The sequence below is a fragment of the Formica exsecta genome, unplaced genomic scaffold (genome assembly GCF_003651465.1).
Source record: "Formica exsecta isolate Colony F162 unplaced genomic scaffold, ASM365146v1 scaffold72, whole genome shotgun sequence".
In the NCBI taxonomy this organism is placed as follows: domain Eukaryota; kingdom Metazoa; phylum Arthropoda; class Insecta; order Hymenoptera; family Formicidae; genus Formica; species Formica exsecta.
In genome coordinates this window covers 2,736,950-2,762,966 of record NW_021853485.1, presented here as the reverse complement: position 1 = coordinate 2,762,966, position 26,017 = coordinate 2,736,950, and the positions used below count along the sequence as shown (strand labels likewise).

Below are 26,017 nucleotides of genomic sequence, written 5' to 3'. Positions count from 1 at the left end.
GAGAGAAAGAATTGTAATATTTAGATAGGGAGTTTTTATATTTATATAGAGCCTATAAATTTGCTTCTTATTATAATTTTAAATAGAACAGAAATTTCGCTATAAATAATACTAGTATTAACAGAAATTTAATCGTGCAGCGAATGTGTAACATCTAATTAAATATACGAAAGTCTACCAGTGAGTGATATTTCGAAAACAAGACAATCTTGAGAATTCTAAGCCTGGAGAAATAATATGGCGTCAAGAATTTATAACGTCAGTGAGGAGAGAAAAATAGAGAAAGAGAGTGGAAAATATGTGCGTATAGAAAACATTTATGATCGACTTTTATTTTTATGTATAAATAATTTTTAAATACACATCTGTAACCTATATATATATGTCTATGAGGATTCATACGTCCATATAAATAACATTAATATATTATGTGAGTTAAAGTTCTTCTGCTACTGATACGATCTTTTTTGTTTTATATTACCCGCAGACAAAGAATGTTTTCCTTGATAGCACGTATATAACCGAAACACGTGCTTCTGGCGCCAAGAGGCGTGAAATATTGACGTTTGTCATCTCGAGAGCCAAAAATATATTACGTGACGGCGTGGATTAGTACAATCCTTCTTTCTTTATCTCTCTCTCTCTCTCTTTTCCCTCCAAGGGGAAAAAATTTCCTCGAGCCACGTGGGAGTCAGGCAGCCACATTGTGGCGATCTCAGGAATAGTTATGAAGCAAGTTTTCTCACGCCGCGCGCGCGATCTTGAAAGTAATATTACGTTGCGCGCTTTTTGGTTTAGTAAGGTAGCCGAGTCATGAATAATTGCAGTACAGTTGATTAGATTAGATAGGTACAATAAGCGGAATAAGAGACGTTGATAAGGTTCGTCATATCAAAACGTCAATGCGTTTAAAACAGCACGCATCGGATTTCTAAATAGTTTTGATAACTGACAGACTTGGTATATAAGATACTAATGATTGATATAATATAATTTGATTACGATAAACTTGTCCTATATTTATTTTTTATTACTATTTCATAAAAACATGAGATTTTGAATGAGAAAATTTCAAAAAAATACTGAATTATTTTGATTTATTATTAAAATATATAATAAAGATACCACGATTTAATATATAATTATTCTGAATATTTATAGAAAACGCTGACAAAAACTTATTTTTTAATTTTCTGAGAGATAAAAATTATATGTATTTTTTGTATTATAAAGTTTGCTTGTATTTTCACATACAATATTCATTAATTTAATAATAATTTAATAGATAATTTTCATTATTACGATTTCTAGAGAAATATATCAATTGTTGGAACTTTTCTTTATAAATATTGACGTGATTGCAGAATAAAGATAAAGATATAAGCAATACTAATTTTAAACATTGACTTGAATCGTGACGCAATTTTTCTCTCTGCGAAACCTGTTCGAACAAAGCGTCGCTTGGAAAAGCTGCATAATCATAGCAAGAGTTCACTCACCTTATGATTTCGTGGCGTCCTCGAGAGGTTGCTGCGTCCGTTGATAAGGACATTGTCGTTGAGAAACGATACATCGCAGGGTGATGGCGGACCCCCGGAGATCTCCCACTCGGCATCGTCGGTCGTAGACGCATCCAAAGTGGCATCGAGTACTATAATGCCGCCGTCGCCAACCTATAACAAAAACGATAAAGATATAACGAGTATACTTATATATATACTAAATATAATAATTATTTTAATCAATTATATTATTTCTTTACAAGTATAAAAGTATTTTTTAATGATTGAAAATATTATTATATCAATTACTACAATTTTAAGCATTAAATTGTGTAGACAAATCATTTATTAACACGTTAATATTTAATTTATACCTTTATCTTTGAATTGAATTAAAATCTGTCCAATAAATATATTTATTAACAAATTCATCTTCAATTTACAATTGCCTATTTTTAAAATAGTTATCTTTAAAAGATGCTTGATTATTTTTAAACTGATTATTTTTAAATTGTCTATCTTTAAAACGCCATTTTATATTTATATTATTACCTTGACATATATAAAAACAAACAAATTATTAACATTATAGGATGCCACACATTATTGGCGTGAAAATATCGGTTAAGTATTTTACTTCGCTGTATGCTTGCCCAACTTTCAATTTAATGGAAATTTAAAGAAAACACATTATGGTGAACGTGTCGGTATCTTAAAACGATTCTCTCGATAGCACTGTAAACAGAATTTTCAAGGTTATTTGCGCAAAGTCGATTTTTTTGCAAATCACATACATATCTTTCCTACTTGCAAATGTACTCTAAAATTTCGATAGATTGAGATATATATTCGTGTTATATTCCAGTGCAAATAAGAGTGTGTGCAAATACGCAATCCTTTACCACCCGAGAAATTTCCGCAATGATTCGAGAAAGTTGTTTCTGCGTAAAAATATGAGGGTCCGCTCGAAAAAATGCATCACTCATAACCCACATTTAATTTACATGATTGTGGCAATCTAGTCTACCTCTAGTTTACATTTGCGTATATGTGGACATACAAATCTACAAGCTTCGTCAAGCTTTCGCTGGAAATTACATAGTGATCTCTCTCTCGTTGTAGTTTGATTTTATTTTTTAGAGATTATTATTCTCTTTCAAAAATTTATATCGCAAGTATAACAGATCTATAATTTTTTAGATGTGTCAAGGATCAAATATTGTTTGCATATAATCCAGAGGTTTAGTTTCAAATATTTCAAAACATCTTAATTATTAACAATTTTATTTCAAAATTATACTTAAACTTGATTGCTACGCTTTATTGGTTTTATTGAAGATAACAAAATTATTTGAAAATAATTATAAAAACAATTATTAAGTGCAAAAATAAAAAATATAGATATTAAAAATATTTTTCTTTCGTTTCTTAAGAGCTAAAAAGCGAAGATGTTGAAGATTCGAAGCAACCTCCATACACGAGACAGAGCCTTGTTTTAATTTCTTTTTTTAACCTTTGAAAAGGTTTACAAAGAATTTGCTTTTCAATCAAGCGTAAAACCTGCCATCGTAAACCGAAAAAATTCTTTGAAAAAGTGTTTTCGTTGCCCGCACAATCGAAATGTGCGGCCTAAATTACAGCCTTGCGAATCTCGCGATACTTCCCGCACATTACATTCTTAGGGACGTTTTCTCCGTGTACAATCGCAAATTATCCCGAAACGATCTTCGAGGGAGCCATCCCGCGGCCTTACTTTCCTTCTTTCGTTAACAATGGAGATGTTAACTGCGGAGAGACGACTCGAAGGTGCTTTCGAACGTGCCGTGACGACGGTTACATTCATGCAAGACGTCAGTCGGTCAGTTACGATTACCGCCTTTCAAGACACTCGTGAATGGGACATCCTGTCGAGTCGAAGAAAAGAGGGAAACGCGAAACGTGAGTGATACAAGGCAATATGGATAAATACCCTCGCATCGAGTCGCCCTTCGGCAGAGGGCCGATCTATCCCGGTCTCTCTTCGCACGAGTGGGCTCCCTTGCGAAACGCGACAACAGGATATGCGAAGAGAAAAGAAAACGTCATAACTTCATCGCGAACTTTAAAATTATCCGACATCTGCCGCATCCCATGAGCATGTGTTTTATTTCTTCAAGAAAAATATCATTTTCATTTTTTTCATATAAACTAAAATATTTAGCTTGCAGTAACAACAATATAGAGACAACTAGTAATTTAAATATTGTATTCTCGTATAACCATTAATTTTTATAAAAATAGAAATAAGCAATAATAAACTTTCTTTTTAAATACAGATATTTGATTTTTCTTATTAATTATTTCACTGTACGTAGTATTAGTACAATAATATTCGAATATATGTCACACACACACACACACACACACACACACACACACACACACACAAATAACATCTTAAATAAATAAATAAAAATATATATTAGTAAAAAAATTAAATAGTGTTTAAAATAATATGAAGCGTGTCGACTAGTGCAATGAAAGTTCAGTATACGAATATTTTCACTCGATGCTTTTGATAACTATCAATTAATATGACTATTTGTAATATCTTCTCCACGAAATAATATGTAATAAATAATATTCTCGAAACTATCAATGTAAATTCCACGTTCACGCAGCGGAGATCCGCGTGTGAAATCGAGTGGCCTTACAGCGGGACGACCGATTTCCGGTCTACTTCCGGCGATTGCCGCAGGGGAATCGCTCGGCGATTTTCGAAAGTGATTTTTTTAGTGGTAATCTGCCTCGCTATCTCCCTTCTTCGAGTCGCGCGACGATTTGGGTTGAACGTTCGTTAATCCAGGGAAAAATGCGGTCACGGATCATAAGACGCAGCCGCATTACGGACGAGCAACGATCGAGGCCGAGCAACATAATATCTGTATTTGAATATAAAACGTGGCGTGCCGATGTGCCGGTGAAACGAGAGGAGCGAAAAAATAAGTAGAGATATCGTATCAGTCGACCATTATTGTCTTAGCGATACATATTCTGACATTATTTGCGGTAACTCTAAATGATATTTATATATCTAAAAAAGAGAGAATCTCTCAGAAAAGTGTCACTTCTTTTTCAGGAATGTAAAAAATTTTCATCAAAATGACAGTTCCATTATTTTTCGACACAACAGTAGCTTATCGTTAGAGATATAAATAATTGATAATTAAATATATATTTAAATAATTTTCGCTCAAGAATACAAATTAAGAAGAAAATATTATTCACGCAAAAATTTCAATCGGACTCTATTTTACCAAAATTCAAATATTTATCTTACTTATCTAAATATGTAACTTCAAAATTAAAAAATTTTGCTAAGAAAGAATTAACTTTAACTATTCGTCAAAGAATACGTGTATGTCGGTCGAGAGAAAGTGCACATAACTTTTATAAAGTTTATATCTCTTATAATTAGTTAAAACTTGTAATTTAACTTTATTAAGTTAATGTTAATAAATTTGTGACATTAATAAATGGATAGTAAATTATAACATCAATATAATTTTATATAATTTAATATATGCATTATAATATAATATGTAGTTGCAGACTTGTAACGATATTGCGAATTTGACACAAGAAGAAAGATTAATTATAACTCGGACGTAAACTTTCTATCTTATATAGATTAGTAGATCTCAGATTAGTAATTGTGCTTGTGATTGATTGCAAAAATAGCAACGCGAGAAAAATACATGCGATACATTTCTGCCAGACTGCGCTAACTGCCGCAGATTAATGCGTTAGACTCATATAATGCGGATAATTTCTACGGATAAAGTATCGTGAGAAAAAAAGTGCGCACACTCGACACCTAGCGTATAATCTCGCATTACGTCTAGCAAATGGGCGGATTAAATCTGACAACTTGGAATTAACTCTAATACGGCATGAGTGAAATAAGTTGTCAATACTATGTGTGCGGTAGAACAATTAGTCTCTTGTCAATATAACAATCCTTCGTCTCTACAAATTAAATTGTATTATTCGCTCATGATTTAAGCTGCGAGCAATGACGTTATCTCGTGTAATTTTACTGTATTTATGTTCATATGTGCGTGACACCGTATAGCAGGAAGGGACTAATGTTTTATAGGAAAATAATGCTGAATATGCTCGATACTTACATGTGAGGTCGATAAACTAATATAAAGGCTATTGTGTTGAAGTATAGAAAAATATTATCTCTCTCCTGTATATTTTGATGTGGTACCGGCTCACATTATATATACATTTTCACGATACGATCAGACATTATATATAAATTTTCATGATACGATCAGACAAAAGTGATAATTAATAATATCTTATTTTTCTTTTTCATTTTATTTTCTTAATTCCAGAATTCTGTCTTAAATTTTTTTAAAGTATTCAGTTATATAAATTCGTTTATTTATTTATTAAGTAAATAATTTTAATTAAAAAAATTTTTTTTTTTGAGGTTTTAATAAAATATATTTTCGTGAACTAAACGCGAATTTATCAATATTCAAATATATATTTACACATTTATCTAAACATTTTTCAAATAATTAAATTGTAGAAATGTATCTGAAAACAATACGCGTCGAAGAATATACGTAACTAACTACGAACATCTCGTAAGATCGGGACCAGCGATGCTGGTCCGAAAGCGATGCGGACGTAAAGGCATCGAATAATAAAAACTGGTTGTATGCCGGTTTAAAGGGATTCAAAAGAATGCAGATATAGAAGGGAGAAGTTACGGCAATGAACCTGGAGACGCGGTCTCTGACTTCATGAGAAATTCCCAGGACGGTTCTTTTCATTATTCCGGCCGCAGTGAAGTATCACTCCCGCAGGTGGACCTTGAACCCTCGAGGAGGAGAGACCATCGACTGTCGTCCGACAGTCGCATGCGAACGCACTCCTCGCAGGAGTACGCCTTACGCGCCTTACGCTTGCACGCTCAGCGAGTGGATCGAAGCGTTAATATCCATCCTCCCGAGAGCTACGGTTATATTGTTAATACTTGCAACATAACCGTAAAAACATGCGGGAGAAATGAATTTATTGGCATTTATAAAGTTCGTCGCGTCTGTATTTTAATTGTGAATTAAGAGAAACTGTTATAAAATGGCTGAGAATTATAATAGAAGATTAATTCTAAGACAGAAGTTATAAAAAGCGAGATAGAAAGCTGAAAGATTTTTATCAAATAAAGTTTGTCAGTATAATTACGAATTTTCAGCTACAGAGAATTATTTAAATATAATACATTGACATGTGAATTAATTAAAAAATTCTGATCCTTTCCTCTAACACGACAATGTATTTGCAGTAAAACAAAAAATATTATTTATGATATTTTATATTTACAACTCTGTTGACTTTATCATTTTAAATCGTTGCAATCATTGTTAATCGTGAATAATATTTCAAGAAAAGTGATTAAAGACGATACCCTTTGACACAAATGAATTTTTCTAAAGAAGTCTATTGTTTAAAGCTGTAGGCGTATAAAGTTGATGCGTGTCTAATTGAAAATTATTAGAAACTTACTGCACGGCGTAATCGTTCTCATATGCGTACTTTCTTTTGATTTTACTGCTCACCCCAACGCTCAACGAGTGTAGAACAACCTGGAACAACCTTTAGAATTTTAAAATTTCAGAAATGGGGTGCTAACTTCACGCAGGTCAACGAATTAATTTCCTCCCTCGACCTCCGATCCGGTTCATGGTCGGTCGTAAGTCTCTCTTAAAGTGTTTAAAATGCGAAATCTTCAGAAATCATTAAACAAATTTTAGCATTTAATTAATTCCGAATTTCATCAAAACTTCAATATTTATTTAATTCTTTCAAAATGAAAATTAAATTTGCTTATTTATTTAATGATGTTCAATCAAGAAAGAAAATTATTATAATTAACATAGAAAAAAGTGATTTTTTGTATAATATAAATACATATTTTGCATTTGCTAAAATTATTTTCATCAATTATTATTATAAAATATATAAAAAAAAAAATTAGATAAATAATATTTTTTTTCAAATTTCTGAATCGAGTAACTTAAATACAATAAATCTCAGTATTTTGGATTACAATGACCATGTTCTATATTTGACGCACAGTCACCGGAATCACTTCTCGCCCACTCATGAACTTTATTAATGTGTGTACATGTCGTCAGCAAAAGGTCAGTTTACATGAATCATTCTAAATTCGCTTGGTCAAACCGATCAAAGTTTTCTGCAGAGATGCAGTTGACATTCTCATTTTTATTTCATACCGCTGCCGTCCGCAAAAATTACATTTCTTTCTGGATATTGTCAAAGAGATCATTTCTTATCGTGCAAGAGATATTGTGCATTTTCAATACGCTCCTCGTTAAGTCATTTGACATCGCGTAAGTCGCCTTTTAACTAGACAGATAATCGAAATTATTAAAAATAGCTTTTATTGTTTGCTACGTATCTTTGTCTGCCATATGTCCGCCTGTTACAAAGAGCTTTTCAAAGCCGTTATATGCATCTATCGTTCTTATCAGATCGACAATGGAAAATTCAAACATACACTTTATAAAGTAGATAAACTGTGGGTCGATATACGAGACCACAATTAACTATAGTCGCACTTGAGGATGTAACAAGAACATTTTTTGTTAATATATAAGATTTTTGACATTTTGTGATCTCTTAATAATTCCTCAAGTCTTCTAAAATTTATTCTGATATATTTATATATTTCTTGTGCGTGAAAATTTTTCATAATATTCTTTAAATAATAATATAAATAATATAATATTCTTTAAATAATAATTTTTAAATTCTTTCATTTATGTATATCAAGATTTTAAAAACTTTGAGAAAGATGCAATCATAAGACTGATATGATGCGACCTCAGCAAGATTTTAAAAACATTATTTAGATCGCTTTCAAACCAAATAGCACATAACCACAAGGTAAATTCGAAAGCATTACCAATTATTATAAGATGATACAAAACATTGACAGTTGTCCTGCTGCTGTTTCGCAGGAGTGGAGCTCGGTCAAGGTCAAACGAGGTCAGATATCTTGAATTTCACCGTGGAAACCCTTTCACGCCCGCTCAGGATGGAGAACGACGAGATTTCACCATCACGATCAAAATCGACGAGAGAGGCCTTGCCTCGGGGATTTATTCACGCGGGAATTAATTAGCCCAATTTGCGAGAAGAAAAAATGTAATGGCAGGTGCCATAAGGCGCGGGCCATCTTGAAGCGCGTCGCACACATACACGCGCGAATACGAAAATAAATCGAGGAAACGCGATAACGTTTTGAGTTCATTTCAACTCTTTATATTTTAACAAATATAGAAAGATATTGAAAGGTATTTTGAGCTAATTAAAAATTACAAGTTTAAGTTATATTTTCCATATGTTTTCCATATGTACCATTATGTCATATTTGATTAATGTGTTGACAGACGGTGATAGCTGCCGTTATATAAAGCTGATCTTGTCTTCTGATATGAGGACTAGTTCCGCATGATTTCAAATTATGTCAGTCAAACTGAAATATTCTATTATTCTTTTACATTTTAACATGCCGTTTCGTACAAAGAAAGAAATTTAAAATAAATTATATTTTTCCATTGCTCTTGCTAATTTGTTAAAGTGTCAAACAATACACAAAAAATTAAAATTTAACATTAAAATTTAAATAAAATATTAAAATTCCCGAATAAAATATAGGAAAAATTATAAAACATAGCTAGTAAATGAATTAACGGCTTATTTCAATTAATACCGTCCAAACATGCAATAATGTTATATATGAATTTAGACAATTATTATAGATTATTGCTAACAAAGATAATGCGACTAATATTTCAAAGACTGTTACATAAGACGGTTGATTGCAGTGCCAGCAAAATACTTTCTTAGTAAATACGTTCTTTTGAATCATATAAAAAAATTACGAGATAAATATTTAGCGAGTAAAAAATTTGTTCACTTTCATGTACTTTATATATGGCTGCAAATATGATTGCAAAACGTGTAATATTCCTTAGAAAGCCTGAGGTGAGAAAACTTGAAAGATGTTAACGGACTCCTCTACTGGGTGTCCTGATTGCTTCTCTAGGACAGCCATATACGAGAAGAGATCCGTGTATTATGTCGCGGAATGTTACCAATCTAACTAGTTTCTATCCTTCTTTTCTAGTTTATTTAATCCCTACTGATCCGACATTAGATTTTTCAAAATCAAAAAATTTTCTCAATCGGCGAATTCGTCTATAACTGTTTCTTGTGAAATTATATGATGAACAGGAATCAAATTGCTTTATTAATTCATGTATTTTTATAATAAATTCTAATAACAACAATCAGCTAATCTAATTGAAAAATAATGTCCAAAATAGATACTTAATGCATAGACAAAAAGTATAACCAGAATTTGGCAATAAGCGTGATAGATTATCAATGAACGATAAGATTAAAACAAGTAGTCATCCCTTCTCTAAAAATCATCAGACGTACTGTTACGAAATGTTTTATTTTTCAGAAAATTTCTACCTTTAATAATATGAATATACATTTTAATCAAACTCAGATGTCAAGGATAGAGAAGCGGAGAGAGAATTATGAGATACCGTAATAATTACCGAATAAGAGGATGTCAAGGATAATCCTCTCTCCGAATGAACTCAATCCTTATACTGCAGTATAGAGCGAATGTATAGTGCAACGAACATCATGTTTGGAAGTTTATATCTGTTAAAAAATACGTAGCTAATTATCAAACATAATTTAAAAAAAAAATCATAATATGAGATCTAATTTGATGTTTAAATATAATTTCTTCCTTTGCTATCGAGTTATTTCAAGCGTTTTCGCTATTTTCGTGTATGATACAGTATAAAACACAAAATTAGATTTAAAGGTGAATTTGTGGAAAGTAAAGATGAAAAAATAATGTAAAAAAATAAAGATATGATTAACGCTATAGATAGTCGACACACATCACCGATATCCATTATCAGTAATGTTTCATATGGGGGTCTTAATTTCCAATCGATAAACCGACAACTCATGACTCATCAGAGGTGCGATCTCGAATGGGACCAATGTTTATGTAAGAATAAAGCTTACGATAGCGAATGCAACAACTTGTGCTCTTTGCTGTCACTATAGATAAGGCTTACTCGCGTTTTTCTTTCTCGCGAAACGCATAAGATTAGGAAGAATGTAAGTTGATCGTAGAAGCTGAGTTTAGAGTGCTCGTTTTCCGATTGAATTCGCTACGGTTGGCACAAATTATGTGTCATTAAACGCTCCCGTGAATACACCAAGATGACTCGATAGCTAAAATCAATGATTTATGAAAAAAGAAAAAGTGATCACTTCCGGCAAGCTTTTATATTATAAGTGTGTGATATGTAAAAGAAAAGAAAATAAATTATATAATAGAAGTGGAATTAGAAATTGCATTTTTTTCAATAACTCGTGCACTTTATATCTAAACACAATATATCTCGACTTATTAAATCATTTTCTTCAAAATATCGTTAATTAATCTTCTTATGAATTCGTTTCAATCTTTCTTATCTCTCAAATAATAATATCTTGCTAGAAATAAATATAACAAGAATTGTATAATTAAAATTAATTAATTAGAGAGAAATAACATTATACAAATCAAATTTTTTTAAATTTATATGACGTGCAAAAATAAATCATAAAATATTATTTTATTTATTTAATATCGATTGTCTAGTAACCTTGAGACGTATTAATAATCGCTTGCAAAATTATCGATTAAATAAAATCCCTAATGATAAAACTGATTTTAAAGACGATTCCTGTCCTTTTAAGTCTTTCATTGACATCATTAAGAGACACAAGTAAAATGCATTTTAACTACTATTAAATTTAATAGGCATAATATCTAAAAATATCTATTTTTTTTGCTCTACTTCATTAACAAATGGAAATTCCGCAGACGGGAATTGACACGTAACATGTACTTTCCCTGAGAAGTTTTTAGAATATTATAAAAAAGAGATGCTTTAACAATGTTATAAAATATACAGACGGCTTCATTATGATGATGTTAAACAACTTCTTATAATTTTAATAGACGCATATAAAAACATAGCGGTATTGCGTATCGCTTGCCTTGATTTCCATTAAAAAAAAGAGACCGAGAAAAATTATATCTGGTAAAAAAAGAGGAAAGCCGAGAGAGACGAGAGGACGTAGACGGAAGGAGGATGTGGCGTTATCAAACGGTTTTAAGCGAAACAGGACGTTGCACTAACGTTCGACCGGATGATAGCCAGCTGACATGTGTATATACGCGCCAATACGTATGTCGGCCGCTTTGTTTAAATTCCTCTGAGTGTTTCAATTAATAATTATGCATACCATACGAACAAATATATATGTACGTGTACATATATGCTGTATGTACGCTTGTCGTAACAACTCTGCAATGACGTATGATTGGCTAATTACGGCTCTTTGTGTATCAAATGTCTCATTAGGCTACGCTACGGCGTTTCATTCCGTTGCAAAATAAAAAAGAAAGAAAGAAATACAAGCAAATCGCTTTTCTTTACATCGCTGATAAGAATTTAAATAAATAAAATAAGTGAGAATGTTTCTTAAATTTCAAAATAGAAGATTTTCAACATTGATTTCATCGGCTTTATTGTAATATATCAAAGTAAGCATGAATAGTATTTATGGATTTTTACGTCGACGGGTATAAATTGTTTCGCTTGTGCTTCCCACGACTACATATATATAAACAACGAAGTTTAAGTTCAATGTACTTACTAGAGACTATAACTTTCTCTAAAGTAAATGAAGAATAATCCACTATGATCCATCACTATTCTAAAAACAGCGACATTTTCACATAAGAAAATGTATTACGTGTCATATTTTATCATACATCTTGTAATTTATGCGAATGTAATGCTCGAGATTATGCATTATAGAGTTGTTAAGGTTAATTACCACGTAATAGCTACGCGAATGGACATGATATAATCCTATAATTAAGTAACCGCAATAATTCAATGAGAATAATTCTTTATCAATGCACACATTAATGCAATCAATGTATAAATGTAACCAGTAACTTTTTTATATTTTTAATATTTATTTTCTAAGTCTCACGCGCACATATTTGTGTGTGTAAACTCAGATATAATTTTTTTGTCCAGATAATTTGCAATTTTGCATCTTTTTTATCATTTCAAAATATTTCTTCGTATATATTACTGCTGCATTATTTGTTGTTATAAAACTAGTAATATAATAGCAAGATCTTGCTATTATATCCATAATATCGAAATTTATCTTTTAAAATAACACCTATAAAGAGATGGAAAATATTTTTTTTGCTTGTCTTTAAGTGACATTTGTGACATATATTTACGCGGAAATTCTTTTCGAACTAGTATTTTCATTATACGTCGAAGAATGATACACCTCGTGCATATTTCTGATGCGTAATATCGTGCGCAATCTACTCCAATTTAATCTGTATCTAATTATCGTCGAATAGACAAAAACTTTGAAAATGCTAACGTAGCATGTAAGCGTATAGTGCTCCTACGTAACGACACAAAGTAAACTTTGCGATATTCACGACCGTGTGCTCTTGACGTCGAGTTAGTTTGTCGCAAAAATTTTGCTTCGTACGATGCTTACGCGAACAGCGCTTCTGTGCATATACCAATACACACATTCCTGCCATCTCATAACACCGGGTTTGTTGCGACTAACGATGTCGTTGAAGCTATATAATTACGTCCCTCTGGATATTGGTGATCAAATCTGATTAAATTTTAATAGCGGCAAAAATTTTATATCGTCTCTTCATGTATTTAACAAACTCGTAACGTTATTTATGTAAACTCGATGCTAATTCAAAATATCATACATATTTGCATTATTAATAAAATTAAATCATTATATATAAAAGTTATATACATGAAAAACCACGCACGTGCGATCGTAAGTTATGTATAATAAAAAATGATTTACATAGAGCCTTTATTATAAGACCTAACTTTATCAACAAGGTTGCTTTAGAATTTTAAAGCCTTTTTTATTCATGCAAGCTTTAGAGTCGATCAAGGCTTTTCCCGCTTATCAAACTCCTTAGGTAAACAGTTGAAAATTTTTCTACATTGCACATGCAAGGTTATCATTGCATAATCTATATTACATCGCAGAAACGTGGTCCTCGAAAATATCGTAAAATGTTAATAAAATACGATAAGTCATAGTTTTGATACAACAAGTCGTACTTTATTGTATCTCATGTACACTGGTTTTATCAGTCATTATTATTGAAAGTTTAAAACCTATATTTTGTTTGCGCTTGTGATACTGAATAAACAACGCGCATTCTTCGCAATCTCCCACGAACCTTTGTGGAAGCTGACGAAGATTGCGCCACCCTAATGTGTATTCCAGTTTCTAGTTCGTTAAACGATTGCTTTATGTTCAGTCCGCGAGTCGGGCAAGGATATCCTCTTTTTCAACATTTGCAGATGCACCGTTACGTCGCGATTAGATGGAGCAGAAGCAATTTCGCAAATAAAATATGAAAATTGTGCACGCGCATGAAAATGAAAATTGTACAAGAAAGCCCGTGCTTTGTGTGTGCACGCGTATTCCTTTGTCCATAATATTTTTTCAGTAGTACGCGCCCATTAGATAAGGCAGAGATATATCATTTCATAAATTAATATTAAATAATGCGAATCGTGTATCTAGAAGACACTAATCACGATTCTAATTTATCACAATCATGTTTACCGTCATCAAAATGTAAGAGATGCTTTTACTATGTTTTTATATTGCGATCTCGTCTTACTTTACATTGATTCATTTATTTGTTGTAAATATTTAATACAAACCTAGCAGAATATAATCGATTAATGATCAGTTGTCGCATTAAATTAAAAATACAAGATTAAAATTTAAAATAATTGAATTAATGAAATTTTTGTTAAAAAACGCGGAATAAAAGCAGACAATAATGACCTCGAAGATTTGAAACATTTCGATTTCACATACAGTAACCAATTATGATATTTAATACGATAATGCGTGAAGCACCGATAATGCGTATTTTTTATTAAAGACAAAGCGAAAAACAATCGACAAGCGATATCATAAGGCTTTATCATAAAATTATTGTCGAAATTGATTTCATCATTATTCTGCGAAAACAATCTAGTGGGGACAAAGGTTTAAATTCGAAATTATTCTGCAAGATATAATCGTTATTCGCGTCTTTAAAATTAAAAATTAATTTCCCTCCGATATTACTCATTGCAATAATTAATAAATTTCCTGTTGAGAAAAGCAGACGCGTATTATTAACCAGTACAAATCGCGATTTATCAAGCTTGCGTGAGACGCGACTATTAGATATTTAATAGTCTCATTCTAAACGTGAAGAATTAAAACGTGCAGATTAAACGTTAGAATCTTTTATATTATCGTCAAGAATAATTACCGTTACACGTGTTGTACAATGGTTTAACGAGGATTCTCGCAGCTCGTCGGATCGAGCGGAAGCGAGACGCAAAATCGAGGTCGAATAAGTCACGGAGTATACAGGATGTCCCATGATTTTCCCGCGTTTCCTATCAACTATCGATAATGCGTGAAGCACCGATAATGCGTATTTTTTATTAAAGACAAAGCGAAAAACAATCGACAAGCGATATCATAAGGCTTTATCATAAAATTATTGTCGAAATTGATTTCATCATTATTCTGCGAAAACAATCTAGTGGGGACAAAGGTTTAAATTCGAAATTATTCTGCAAGATATAATCGTTATTCGCGTCTTTAAAATTAAAAATTAATTTCCCTCCGATATTACTCATTGCAATAATTAATAAATTTCCTGTTGAGAAAAGCAGACGCGTATTATTAACCAGTACAAATCGCGATTTATCAAGCTTGCGTGAGACGCGACTATTAGATATTTAATAGTCTCATTCTAAACGTGGAGAATTAAAACGTGCAGATTAAACGTTAGAATCTTTTATTATCGTCAAGAATAATCGTTATTCGTACTCTCGCGTACTTCCGGATTATCTAATACGGGAAAGTAACGACCCTCGGACAGATCGCGCCGATCGTGTTCCTAATTTCTCTCATTTTCCGTTGAATGTCGAACGCCTCCTTCGGTTTCACTTCGGTTCATCGCGAAGGTGCGATGATGCGTTTTACGAGAGGCCTGGAAACGAGCGTTCGAGCGAGACAGATTTTACGTCGAACATTTTAGAAAGCGCCGCACGATTTCGGAACGATTTCGATTTTACTTTGCGCAACCCGCGCGATAATAATTTCATATCGCGGTTATCGAAAATTAATACAATGCCCATCGATATCTGATCGAACAATCTAATCTTACTCGACGGCGCTCGAGCGTTTTTACGTATTAGAAGTACTCCTTATTGCGTCGCCGTGAGGAGTACAAAAGTCGATATTTTGTCAATTTTACGTAAAATCAAAATAACCTCGTCACGTGAAGAATATGATTTCACGGAAAGCATATGTTATGATCTCATTTACATACGATAATCTCATTCGAAATATAATAATTAAAATTTAGTTAAAAGAGAATTATATACAAATTAATGATAAAATATTATTTCCAAGATTTCAAGTTTACAACTCTGTATATTTTTAAAATTTTGCTATAATTATACAAGCAGATTTTAATATATAATAGATTAAATTGATTATGTAGTTATGTAATTTATCCAGCTGTTGTTCTCCCGAGCTACGCTGGATGATACAATAAACAGATTTCGTACCGTCAAGTCTCGCTGATACTTTATCCAAACTTATGAGTAAGCGATGTATATATACAATGAAAAGATTATTTTTGTCATCTCGCTATGACAAACCCAATACTCATCGTCAATGACTGGAAGTGGCTAAAATGACGCGTATCTCAAGATGCTCCCAACAGCGGTAACTAATTCATCCAAGCACGATTGTCTAAACACGGACAATAGCTAGATTTAAGGCACGCGACGACACCGTTACACGTGTTGTACAATGGTTTAACGAGGATTCTCGCAGCTCGTCGGATCGAGCGGAAGCGAGACGCAAAATCGAGGTCGAATAAGTCACGGAGTATACAGGATGTCACATGATTTTCCCGCGTTTCCTTTCAGCTACGAATTCTTCGATTAGCTTCGAGACAATCTTTTCACAATTTTAAATATTTTTTTTAATTAATCTACAAATTAAAATTCTGCTCAATTAAAATTTAATGAAAAATATAATATTTACTTCTTTTTTTAATTTATAAAAATTCTCGAATAGATTCTCATAATTGTAATTCCAAAATTATTGGTATGGCTTTGACAATTGTTTGAACTGGTTTGTTAAAAAAATATTTGAATTTCATCATATAAACTTCGTAGGTAAAAAGAAACAGCGGGACGTGCGAGACACTCGATTATATATTCGAAGCATACGTGCATGGAATCTTTAGAATCAATTGAAATTCCGCAGTTGACGCCGTAGGTGCAAACATTGTCTTTGTGGCAATCGACGCTTCTGTGTCCGGCGTATTAAAGAAAGTGAAATATCCAAACTATCTTACGCATGCGAAAAGAAAGTTGCCGGTATTAGATTTCTATCGAACTGAATCGACCGTTGCATCTTCCTCGGCGGCGATAACAAGCGATTTAACGAATTCGATTTAATGAATATTAGCTCTCCTATAGAAGAAAAACGTTATAAATGGGCAGAAAAAAACCTAGTAAGTACCTCGTTACGGTACTAGTAATCAAATTATTCGCGCTACCAGTTTTTGCTACCTTACGCTAACTTGGTTCGTGAAAAATCTGTTCCATGCGAGATATTTCCCTAATAAAGTGTTATTGCCGCATTTGTAATTATAATAATAAATGAATAAAATTCCACGTCACACATAAATGTAATATTTAAAAATAAATTTTTAACGAGATTTAATATGATTGAGATAATAATATGTATAATATATCAAAATGTCTAATGAATTTGTTAAAAATGTAATGTTATTTTCCTGTAGAAATAAATTTTATTATGGAATATCGTGATATTAAATTGGTTGATTGTATTATACAATATGGAATAATGATTTTTTAATGCAAATTATTAAATTTGCACGTAGAAAAAACGTAGAAATATATTTTCAAGTACTGCTTCTTTTAGTTATTATTTGTAATATATAATTTTTATACACTTTTAAAAAATAAAGATTTACAGAGAGAATGCGAGCAGTATAATCATTTGTAAAAATGCAACTTATACATAAATATTATAGCTTTTATATTTTTGCGCGATATATTTTTTATTTTTAATGAATGAGATATTTATTTTATGTATATTAATTCTCTCAGTAAAAATAAATTATTCATATATCGAAAAATCAGAAATACAAGCTTAATTTTATATTTCTGATTTACTTCAACTTATTTACACATTTACAGATGAAAATATTGGTTAATTAAATGTTATTTCCGTATTTACGTATGAAACATTCTCTTATCTAACTTATACTTCGACAAAAAGAGATATTCCACGCGACTTTATACCAGGAAGAAAACTTTAAGCCTTCTCAGCTATAAAAATTTATCACTTATCGTCGTAATCACGATGTCGTAGAATGTAGAAGTTGAAGCGAGTACCTGTCGGGCTCTTTACATTTTCGGAAAGAATGCAATTAATGACTCACCTTCGGCTTTTCCCGCTTTCTCCTGATGATGAGACCGTCATTCTCAATGTAATCCGGCACGTCCTTTCGGTTGCTGAAGTTGAACACCATCGTATTGTTTTGCTGGTTCCATGGCTTCTTATCCCAGAGACCTCCTCCACCTCCCGCGCTCGTCTTCTTCGCCGGCTGTATCTCGTCGGCGCTCTTCAGGCTCACTACCACTTTGGTCGGCTGCTCGATACTCTTGACTCGATTGATCAGGTTCTTCTCGAGCTCGCGATTGCTCAGATTCTGCGGATACTGCGTCTTCTGCGTTGAAACGAGCGGCCGTATGATACCGATCTGCTTCTGGGGCGGCGAGAACTCGCTCTTCTGCTGCTGGCATCTTATCGTCTTCGCCTCGTTGTTGCTCTGCGGATATGCCGTTGTCGTAGTCGTGGTCTTGATCAAGCCTAGACTACAGATGGCGCCGATGGGTTTGCTCTCCGGCACGATCAGCTTCTCCTCGACGTCCACCTTGCCATCGTCGAGCTTCTCGGACCCAAGTCTTTCTTGTAATCTGTATGTCGTCTCCGAGGTCATCACGACGCTGGCAGGTGCATCGGACGGAATAATCGTCTTGCTTTTGGATTCCGTTTTTGCGCAGTGATCGTCTTCCGGCACTCGTTCGTCGGCTGTTCTTTGTCCATTTTGTTTCGCACCCGGTAGATAACTTTTATCGGTCATGGGCTTGTCGCCGAAGTTGAATTGCATCGTTATGCCGGCTCTGCCGATGTTGTCTAAAGCGATCTTAGAGATGGTTCTCGGCCCGTCGACGACCTCCTGTTCTTCATCATCGTTGGACGTTACGCGACTCGATTTCGCGTCCTCTTTTTGTTCAGCTTTGATGGATGATTCTTGACTCTCGATGTTCATCCTCGAAGGCTCCTTCTCGATCTGCGGACGAAGAACTTTGAACGATTCCGGTTCTGGGGTCTTCGAGGATTCCCTGGGACTCGGCAGTGGCGGTTTGTGGAACGGATTAGAGATCTGAACCCGGATCGAGTCCTTGACGGGTGAGGAGGGACTCTGCGAGCCCTGTGTGGCGTCCTTGATCGGCGAAGGCGGGCTCTGTAATCTGGGCGACAAGATCCTCGGCGAAAGTACCGGCGTGACCGGCGGTGACTTGACGACGATCTCGAGAGCGGCTGACTTGGGCTTATACATCTGCGGCGGTTCGGGACTGTTCGCCGGCGAGAACTTGAACTTGTAGCACGAGGGTTCCGGTGACGGCGAGGGCGAATGCGATTTTTCGATCTGCTGGAACTTGCTCACCACCGAGGACACCGATTGCGCGATCGGTTCCGTGATCACGCCATCTATATGAAACTCCTCCTTGCCATCCTGCGTCTCGATCAGCTTCGCTGTCGGCTTGTGCGGCAATACAATCTTCTTCGGAGAAACGAGGCCCCCGGAACCGGCGCGAGCGCCGCCGTTGATGAAGGGCTTGGGCTGTATCGGCGGTTTCGGCATCAGCTTCTTCTGCGCCTTGAACGTGTCGTTGATGGTCTTGAAAGTGGCGACCTTCGCGGCGACCTCGCCCTTGGGCTTCACCTTCTTCGCGGAGCCTTCGAAGATCCTCATCGTGGTCTTGACTAGATCCGGTGGCGGTCGTTCCGTTTCCGCCAATATCGGCTTGATCCTCTTGGGCTTGTTGATCGGTTTAGGCCGCTCGAGCTCGCCCAAACGATTCTCGATCTTCACGGACGTGCGATCCACGAGAATAATGTGGTCATTGACCGGCTCCTGGCGCATGCCGTTCGTCGCCGGTCGAGTAACCGGAACAAGCTGGCGCATAATCGGCTCGTCCGTCGTCACGCTGTTGTACCTCATCAAGGTCTCGACGCTACGCGCCCGCTTCATCGAGTCATTGCCCCGGGTGGCGTTTCGGTACCTGTCGGTCTTCGGTGCGACGACACCGCCGCCGCCGCCGCCCGTCAAACTCTCATTCGAAATATAATAATTAAAATTTAGTTAAAAGAGAATTATATACAAATTAATGATAAAATATTATTTCCAAGATTTCAAGTTTACAACTCTGTATATTTTTAAAATTTTGCTATAATTATACAAGCAGATTTTAATATATAATAGATTAAATTGATTATGTAGTTATGTAATTTATCCAGCTGTTGTTCTCCCGAGCTACGCTGGATGATACAATAAACAGATTTCGTACCGTCAAGTCTCGCTGATACTTTATCCAAACTTATGAGTAAGCGATGTATATATACAATGAAAAGATTATTTTTGTCATCTCGCTATGACAAACTCAATACTCATCGTCAATGACTGGAAGTGGCTAAAATGACGCGTATCTCAAGATGCTCCCAACAGCGGTAACTAATTCATCCAAGCACGATTGTCTAAACACGGACAATAGCTAGATTTAAGGCACGCGACGACACCGTTACACGTGTTGTACAATGGTTTAACGAGGATTCTCGCAGCTCGTCGGATCGAGCGGAAGCGAGACGCAAAATCGAGGTCGAATAAGTCACGGAGTATACAGGATGTCACATGATTTTCCCGCGTTTCCTTTCAGCTACGAATTCTTCGATTAGCTTCGAGACAATCTTTTCACAATTTTAAATATTTTTTTAAATTAATCTACAAATTAAAATTCTGCTCAATTAAAATTTAATGAAAAATATAATATTTACTTCTTTTTTTAATTTATAAAAATTCTCGAATAGATTCTCATAATTGTAATTCCAAAATTATTGGTATGGCTTTGACAATTGTTTGAACTGGTTTGTTAAAAAAATATTTGAATTTCATCATATAAACTTCGTAGGTAAAAAGAAACAGCGGGACGTGCGAGACACTCGATTATATATTCGAAGCATACGTGCATGGAATCTTTAGAATCAATTGAAATTCCGCAGTTGACGCCGTAGGTGCAAACATTGTCTTTGTGGCAATCGACGCTTCTGTGTCCGGCGTATTAAAGAAAGTGAAATATCCAAACTATCTTACGCATGCGAAAAGAAAGTTGCCGGTATTAGATTTCTATCGAACTGAATCGACCGTTGCATCTTCCTCGGCGGCGATAACAAGCGATTTAACGAATTCGATTTAATGAATATTAGCTCTCCTATAGAAGAAAAACGTTATAAATGGGCAGAAAAAAACCTAGTAAGTACCTCGTTACGGTACTAGTAATCAAATTATTCGCGCTACCAGTTTTTGCTATCTTACGCTAACTTGGTTCGTGAAAAATCTGTTCCATGCGAGATATTTCCCTAATAAAGTGTTATTGCCGCATTTGTAATTATAATAATAAATGAATAAAATTCCACGTCACACATAAATGTAATATTTAAAAATAAATTTTTAACGAGATTTAATATGATTGAGATAATAATATGTATAATATATCAAAATGTCTAATGAATTTGTTAAAAATGTAATGTTATTTTCCTGTAGAAATAAATTTTATTATGGAATATCGTGATATTAAATTGGTTGATTGTATTATACAATATGGAATAATGATTTTTTAATGCAAATTATTAAATTTGCACGTAGAAAAAACGTAGAAATATATTTTCAAGTACTGCTTCTTTTAGTTATTATTTGTAATATATAATTTTTATACACTTTTAAAAAATAAAGATTTACAGAGAGAATGCGAGCAGTATATAATCATTTGTAAAAATGCAACTTATACATAAATATTATAGCTTTTATATTTTTGCGCGATATATTTTTTATTTTTAATGAATGAGATATTTATTTTATGTATATTAATTCTCTCAGTAAAAATAAATTATTCATATATCGAAAAATCAGAAATACAAGCTTAATTTTATATTTCTGATTTACTTCAACTTATTTACACATTTACAGATGAAAATATTGGTTAATTAAATGTTATTTCCGTATTTACGTATGAAACATTCTCTTATCTAACTTATACTTCGACAAAAAGAGATATTCCACGCGACTTTATACCAGGAAGAAAACTTTAAGCCTTCTCAGCTATAAAAATTTATCACTTATCGTCGTAATCACGATGTCGTAGAATGTAGAAGTTGAAGCGAGTACCTGTCGGGCTCTTTACATTTTCGGAAAGAATGCAATTAATGACTCACCTTCGGCTTTTCCCGCTTTCTCCTGATGATGAGACCGTCATTCTCAATGTAATCCGGCACGTCCTTTCGGTTGCTGAAGTTGAACACCATCGTATTGTTTTGCTGGTTCCATGGCTTCTTATCCCAGAGACCTCCTCCACCTCCCGCGCTCGTCTTCTTCGCCGGCTGTATCTCGTCGGCGCTCTTCAGGCTCACTACCACTTTGGTCGGCTGCTCGATACTCTTGACTCGATTGATCAGGTTCTTCTCGAGCTCGCGATTGCTCAGATTCTGCGGATACTGCGTCTTCTGCGTTGAAACGAGCGGCCGTATGATACCGATCTGCTTCTGGGGCGGCGAGAACTCGCTCTTCTGCTGCTGGCATCTTATCGTCTTCGCCTCGTTGTTGCTCTGCGGATATGCCGTTGTCGTAGTCGTGGTCTTGATCAAGCCTAGACTACAGATGGCGCCGATGGGTTTGCTCTCCGGCACGATCAGCTTCTCCTCGACGTCCACCTTGCCATCGTCGAGCTTCTCGGACCCAAGTCTTTCTTGTAATCTGTATGTCGTCTCCGAGGTCATCACGACGCTGGCAGGTGCATCGGACGGAATAATCGTCTTGCTTTTGGATTCCGTTTTTGCGCAATGATCGTCTTCCGGCACTCGTTCGTCGGCTGTTCTTTGTCCATTTTGTTTCGCACCCGGTAGATAACTTTTATCGGTCATGGGCTTGTCGCCGAAGTTGAATTGCATCGTTATGCCGGCTCTGCCGATGTTGTCTAAAGCGATCTTAGAGATGGTTCTCGGCCCGTCGACGACCTCCTGTTCTTCATCATCGTTGGACGTTACGCGACTCGATTTCGCGTCCTCTTTTTGTTCAGCTTTGATGGATGATTCTTGACTCTCGATGTTCATCCTCGAAGGCTCCTTCTCGATCTGCGGACGAAGAACTTTGAACGATTCCGGTTCTGGGGTCTTCGAGGATTCCCTGGGACTCGGCAGTGGCGGTTTGTGGAACGGATTAGAGATCTGAACCCGGATCGAGTCCTTGACGGGTGAGGAGGGACTCTGCGAGCCCTGTGTGGCGTCCTTGATCGGCGAAGGCGGGCTCTGTAATCTGGGCGACAAGATCCTCGGCGAAAGTACCGGCGTGACCGGCGGTGACTTGACGACGATCTCGAGAGCGGCTGACTTGGGCTTATACATCTGCGGCGGTTCGGGACTGTTCGCCGGCGAGAACTTGAACTTGTAGCACGAGGGTTCCGGTGACGGCGAGGGCGAATGCGATTTTTCGATCTGCTGGAACTTGCTCACCACCGAGGACACCGATTGCGCGATCGGTTCCGTGATCACGCCATCTATATGAAACTCCTCCTTGCCATCCTGCGTCTCGATCAGCTTCGCTGTCGGCTTGTGCGGCAATACAATCTTCTTCGGAGAAACGAGGCCCCCGGAACCGGCGCGAGCGCCGCCGTTGATGAAGGGCTTGGGCTGTATCGGCGGTTTCGGCATCAGCTTCTTCTGCGCCTTGAACGTGTCGTTGATGGTCTTGAAAGTGGCGACCTTCGCGGCGACCTCGCCCTTGGGCTTCACCTTCTTCGCGGAGCCTTCGAAGATCCTCATCGTGGTCTTGACTAGATCCGGTGGCGGTCGTTCCGTTTCCGCCAATATCGGCTTGATCCTCTTGGGCTTGTTGATCGGTTTAGGCCGCTCGAGCTCGCCCAAACGATTCTCGATCTTCACGGACGTGCGATCCACGAGAATAATGTGGTCATTGACCGGCTCCTGGCGCATGCCGTTCGTCGCCGGTCGAGTAACCGGAACAAGCTGGCGCATAATCGGCTCGTCCGTCGTCACGCTGTTGTACCTCATCAAGGTCTCGACGCTACGCGCCCGCTTCATCGAGTCATTGCCCCGGGTGGCGTTTCGGTACCTGTCGGTCTTCGGTGCGACGACACCGCCGCCGCCGCCGCCCGTCAAACCGCCGCTCCGCTTCGTATATTTCCTACCGATAGCGGATTGCTTCTCGTGACTGGACGCCTCGTCGTCGTCGCGGTCCAATAGATCCTCGAGACTTGCCGCCCGCCGGAATCGCTGTACCGATGCGCGGCTCTTGTTCGTCTCGCGCAAGGTTAGGTTAAGATACTTGCTCTTAAGCTTATTTACGATTCCCGGACCGTACTGTAGCTCCTCGGAGCTATCGCTCTCCGCGTCCTCGCCGGACACGTGGCGGCGACCGCTCGTCGGCGGCAACTCCTTCAGCGTCCTGATGCTTCCACCAAGAATGTCCTTCCCGCGCCCGGTCACAATGGCGCGAACTTCACCGCGCTGCGTCGACGCGTTACTCTCGTTATTCATCCTGGCGATCGCTCTTACCAGCTTACCGTCCGGCGTTCTCGACGCCGTCTCCTCGTTCTCGTCACCGGCGTAATCCGAAAATTTCCGCTCGTCCGCGAACTTGTTCGGCGCGCCGTTCACAACATCCTCCGCGTCCGAGCAGAGCGACAGATCCGCCTCGAGACGCATGTTGTACGCGACTGACGACGCGAAGTCGGCAACCGTCGCCGTTGCACCGCCGGCGACGATGGTGGCGCCACTGGTCGGCGGCCTTCTCGCGGGATACGAGGAGGGGGGAGAGAGCAGCGCGTTACTAGAATTATCACCACTACCACCACCACCACCACCACCACTACTGCCACCGGCACCGCAAACCGCGACGGTCGTCGCGGTGTCTTCGCCGCTGCTCGTTGTTGTTGTTAAACGTTGCGCCATCCGGAGCGTGCCGGTGATCGAGCAATGTTCCTGGACCGTTGACGCGTTCTGCTCGATGACCCCATCCGAGGCTGTCGCGTTCCCCGACGTGCCGATCACCGCGCTACATAGTTTGACGCTCGCGCCGTTGTTGGCGAGGACCTTGCTCTGTTGACGACGACGTTGTATCAGGTCGCGTTTCCATTGCGGCACGTTGCTGCTACTGTTCCCTGCCTCGTTGCCGGCATTCGCGTTGTTGCCGGCGGTAGCCATGTTGGACGCGCGCTGTCGATAGCTCGCGTTCTCGTTGTCTCTCTCTCTCTCTCTCTCTCTCTTTTTCTCTGTTGCTTTCTCTCCTTTCGCGGCACGAGACGGCGACGTGCTCGCTTGCGTACGTGCGTACGTACGCACGCACGTAATTCTTTTTACGCGCTCTTACTAACCGCGGGAATGTTGATCCTCTTCATAATCCTGTTCGCGATTCCTACCGGCGACACGGGTCGTACACAATCGCCGAAAAATCGATGACACGCCGAGCATACGGTCAAAGCACGCGCGCGCGCGCGCGCACACACGGGACTCGACGGGGAGAGGTAGGCGGTGACGGGAGTCAAGATTACGTTCTCCGGGTAATATTTACATGCTTTCGATCATTTTCGGTATCCCTCAATTCGATCGCCACGAAAGGATCCTGTTAGCTTTATGCGAAAATCGATGTATCTCCATTCCCTCCGTAATCGCTCCAACCGAAAGAGTCTCTCTCTATCGCGAGAATATCCTCCTCCACCTGTCGCGATCGCTCCACTCCGATTGACGTAAATCGTAGACACCTGCGCGCCGATAACGAGCCTCGCACACGCGTCACGCGCACGGCACTGTGACAAGCGGCCTACAACTACACG

General features: G+C 37.1%; 2 protein-coding genes across 2 annotated transcripts in view; both read right to left on the bottom strand.

Moving 5' to 3' along the window:
* Positions 1-20,225, bottom strand: part of LOC115243383 — a 31,697-nt gene extending 11,472 nt beyond the window's left edge. The window contains exons 1-2 of the mRNA XM_029820330.1: positions 18,271-20,225; positions 1,500-1,673 (exon numbers count right to left, since the gene is read on the bottom strand). Coding sequence (XP_029676190.1) covers positions 1,500-1,673; positions 18,271-20,151 — 2,055 coding nt within the window. The 5' untranslated portion in view covers positions 20,152-20,225. The remainder of the gene's footprint in view (positions 1-1,499; positions 1,674-18,270) is intronic.
* A 2,137-nt stretch (positions 20,226-22,362) lies between these two features.
* Positions 22,363-26,005, bottom strand: LOC115243612. Its single transcript, XM_029820743.1, has one exon. The coding sequence runs from the start codon at positions 25,386-25,388 to the stop codon at positions 22,374-22,376; it is 3,015 nt and encodes a 1,004-aa protein (XP_029676603.1). The 5' UTR covers positions 25,389-26,005; the 3' UTR covers positions 22,363-22,373.
* Positions 26,006-26,017: the final 12 nt, after the last annotated feature.

Bases quoted from the DNA above. Each gene is read 5' to 3' on its own strand.
- LOC115243612 (XM_029820743.1), bottom strand. From the start codon at position 25,388: ATGGCTACCGCCGGCAACAACGCGAATGCCGGCAACGAGGCAGGGAAC.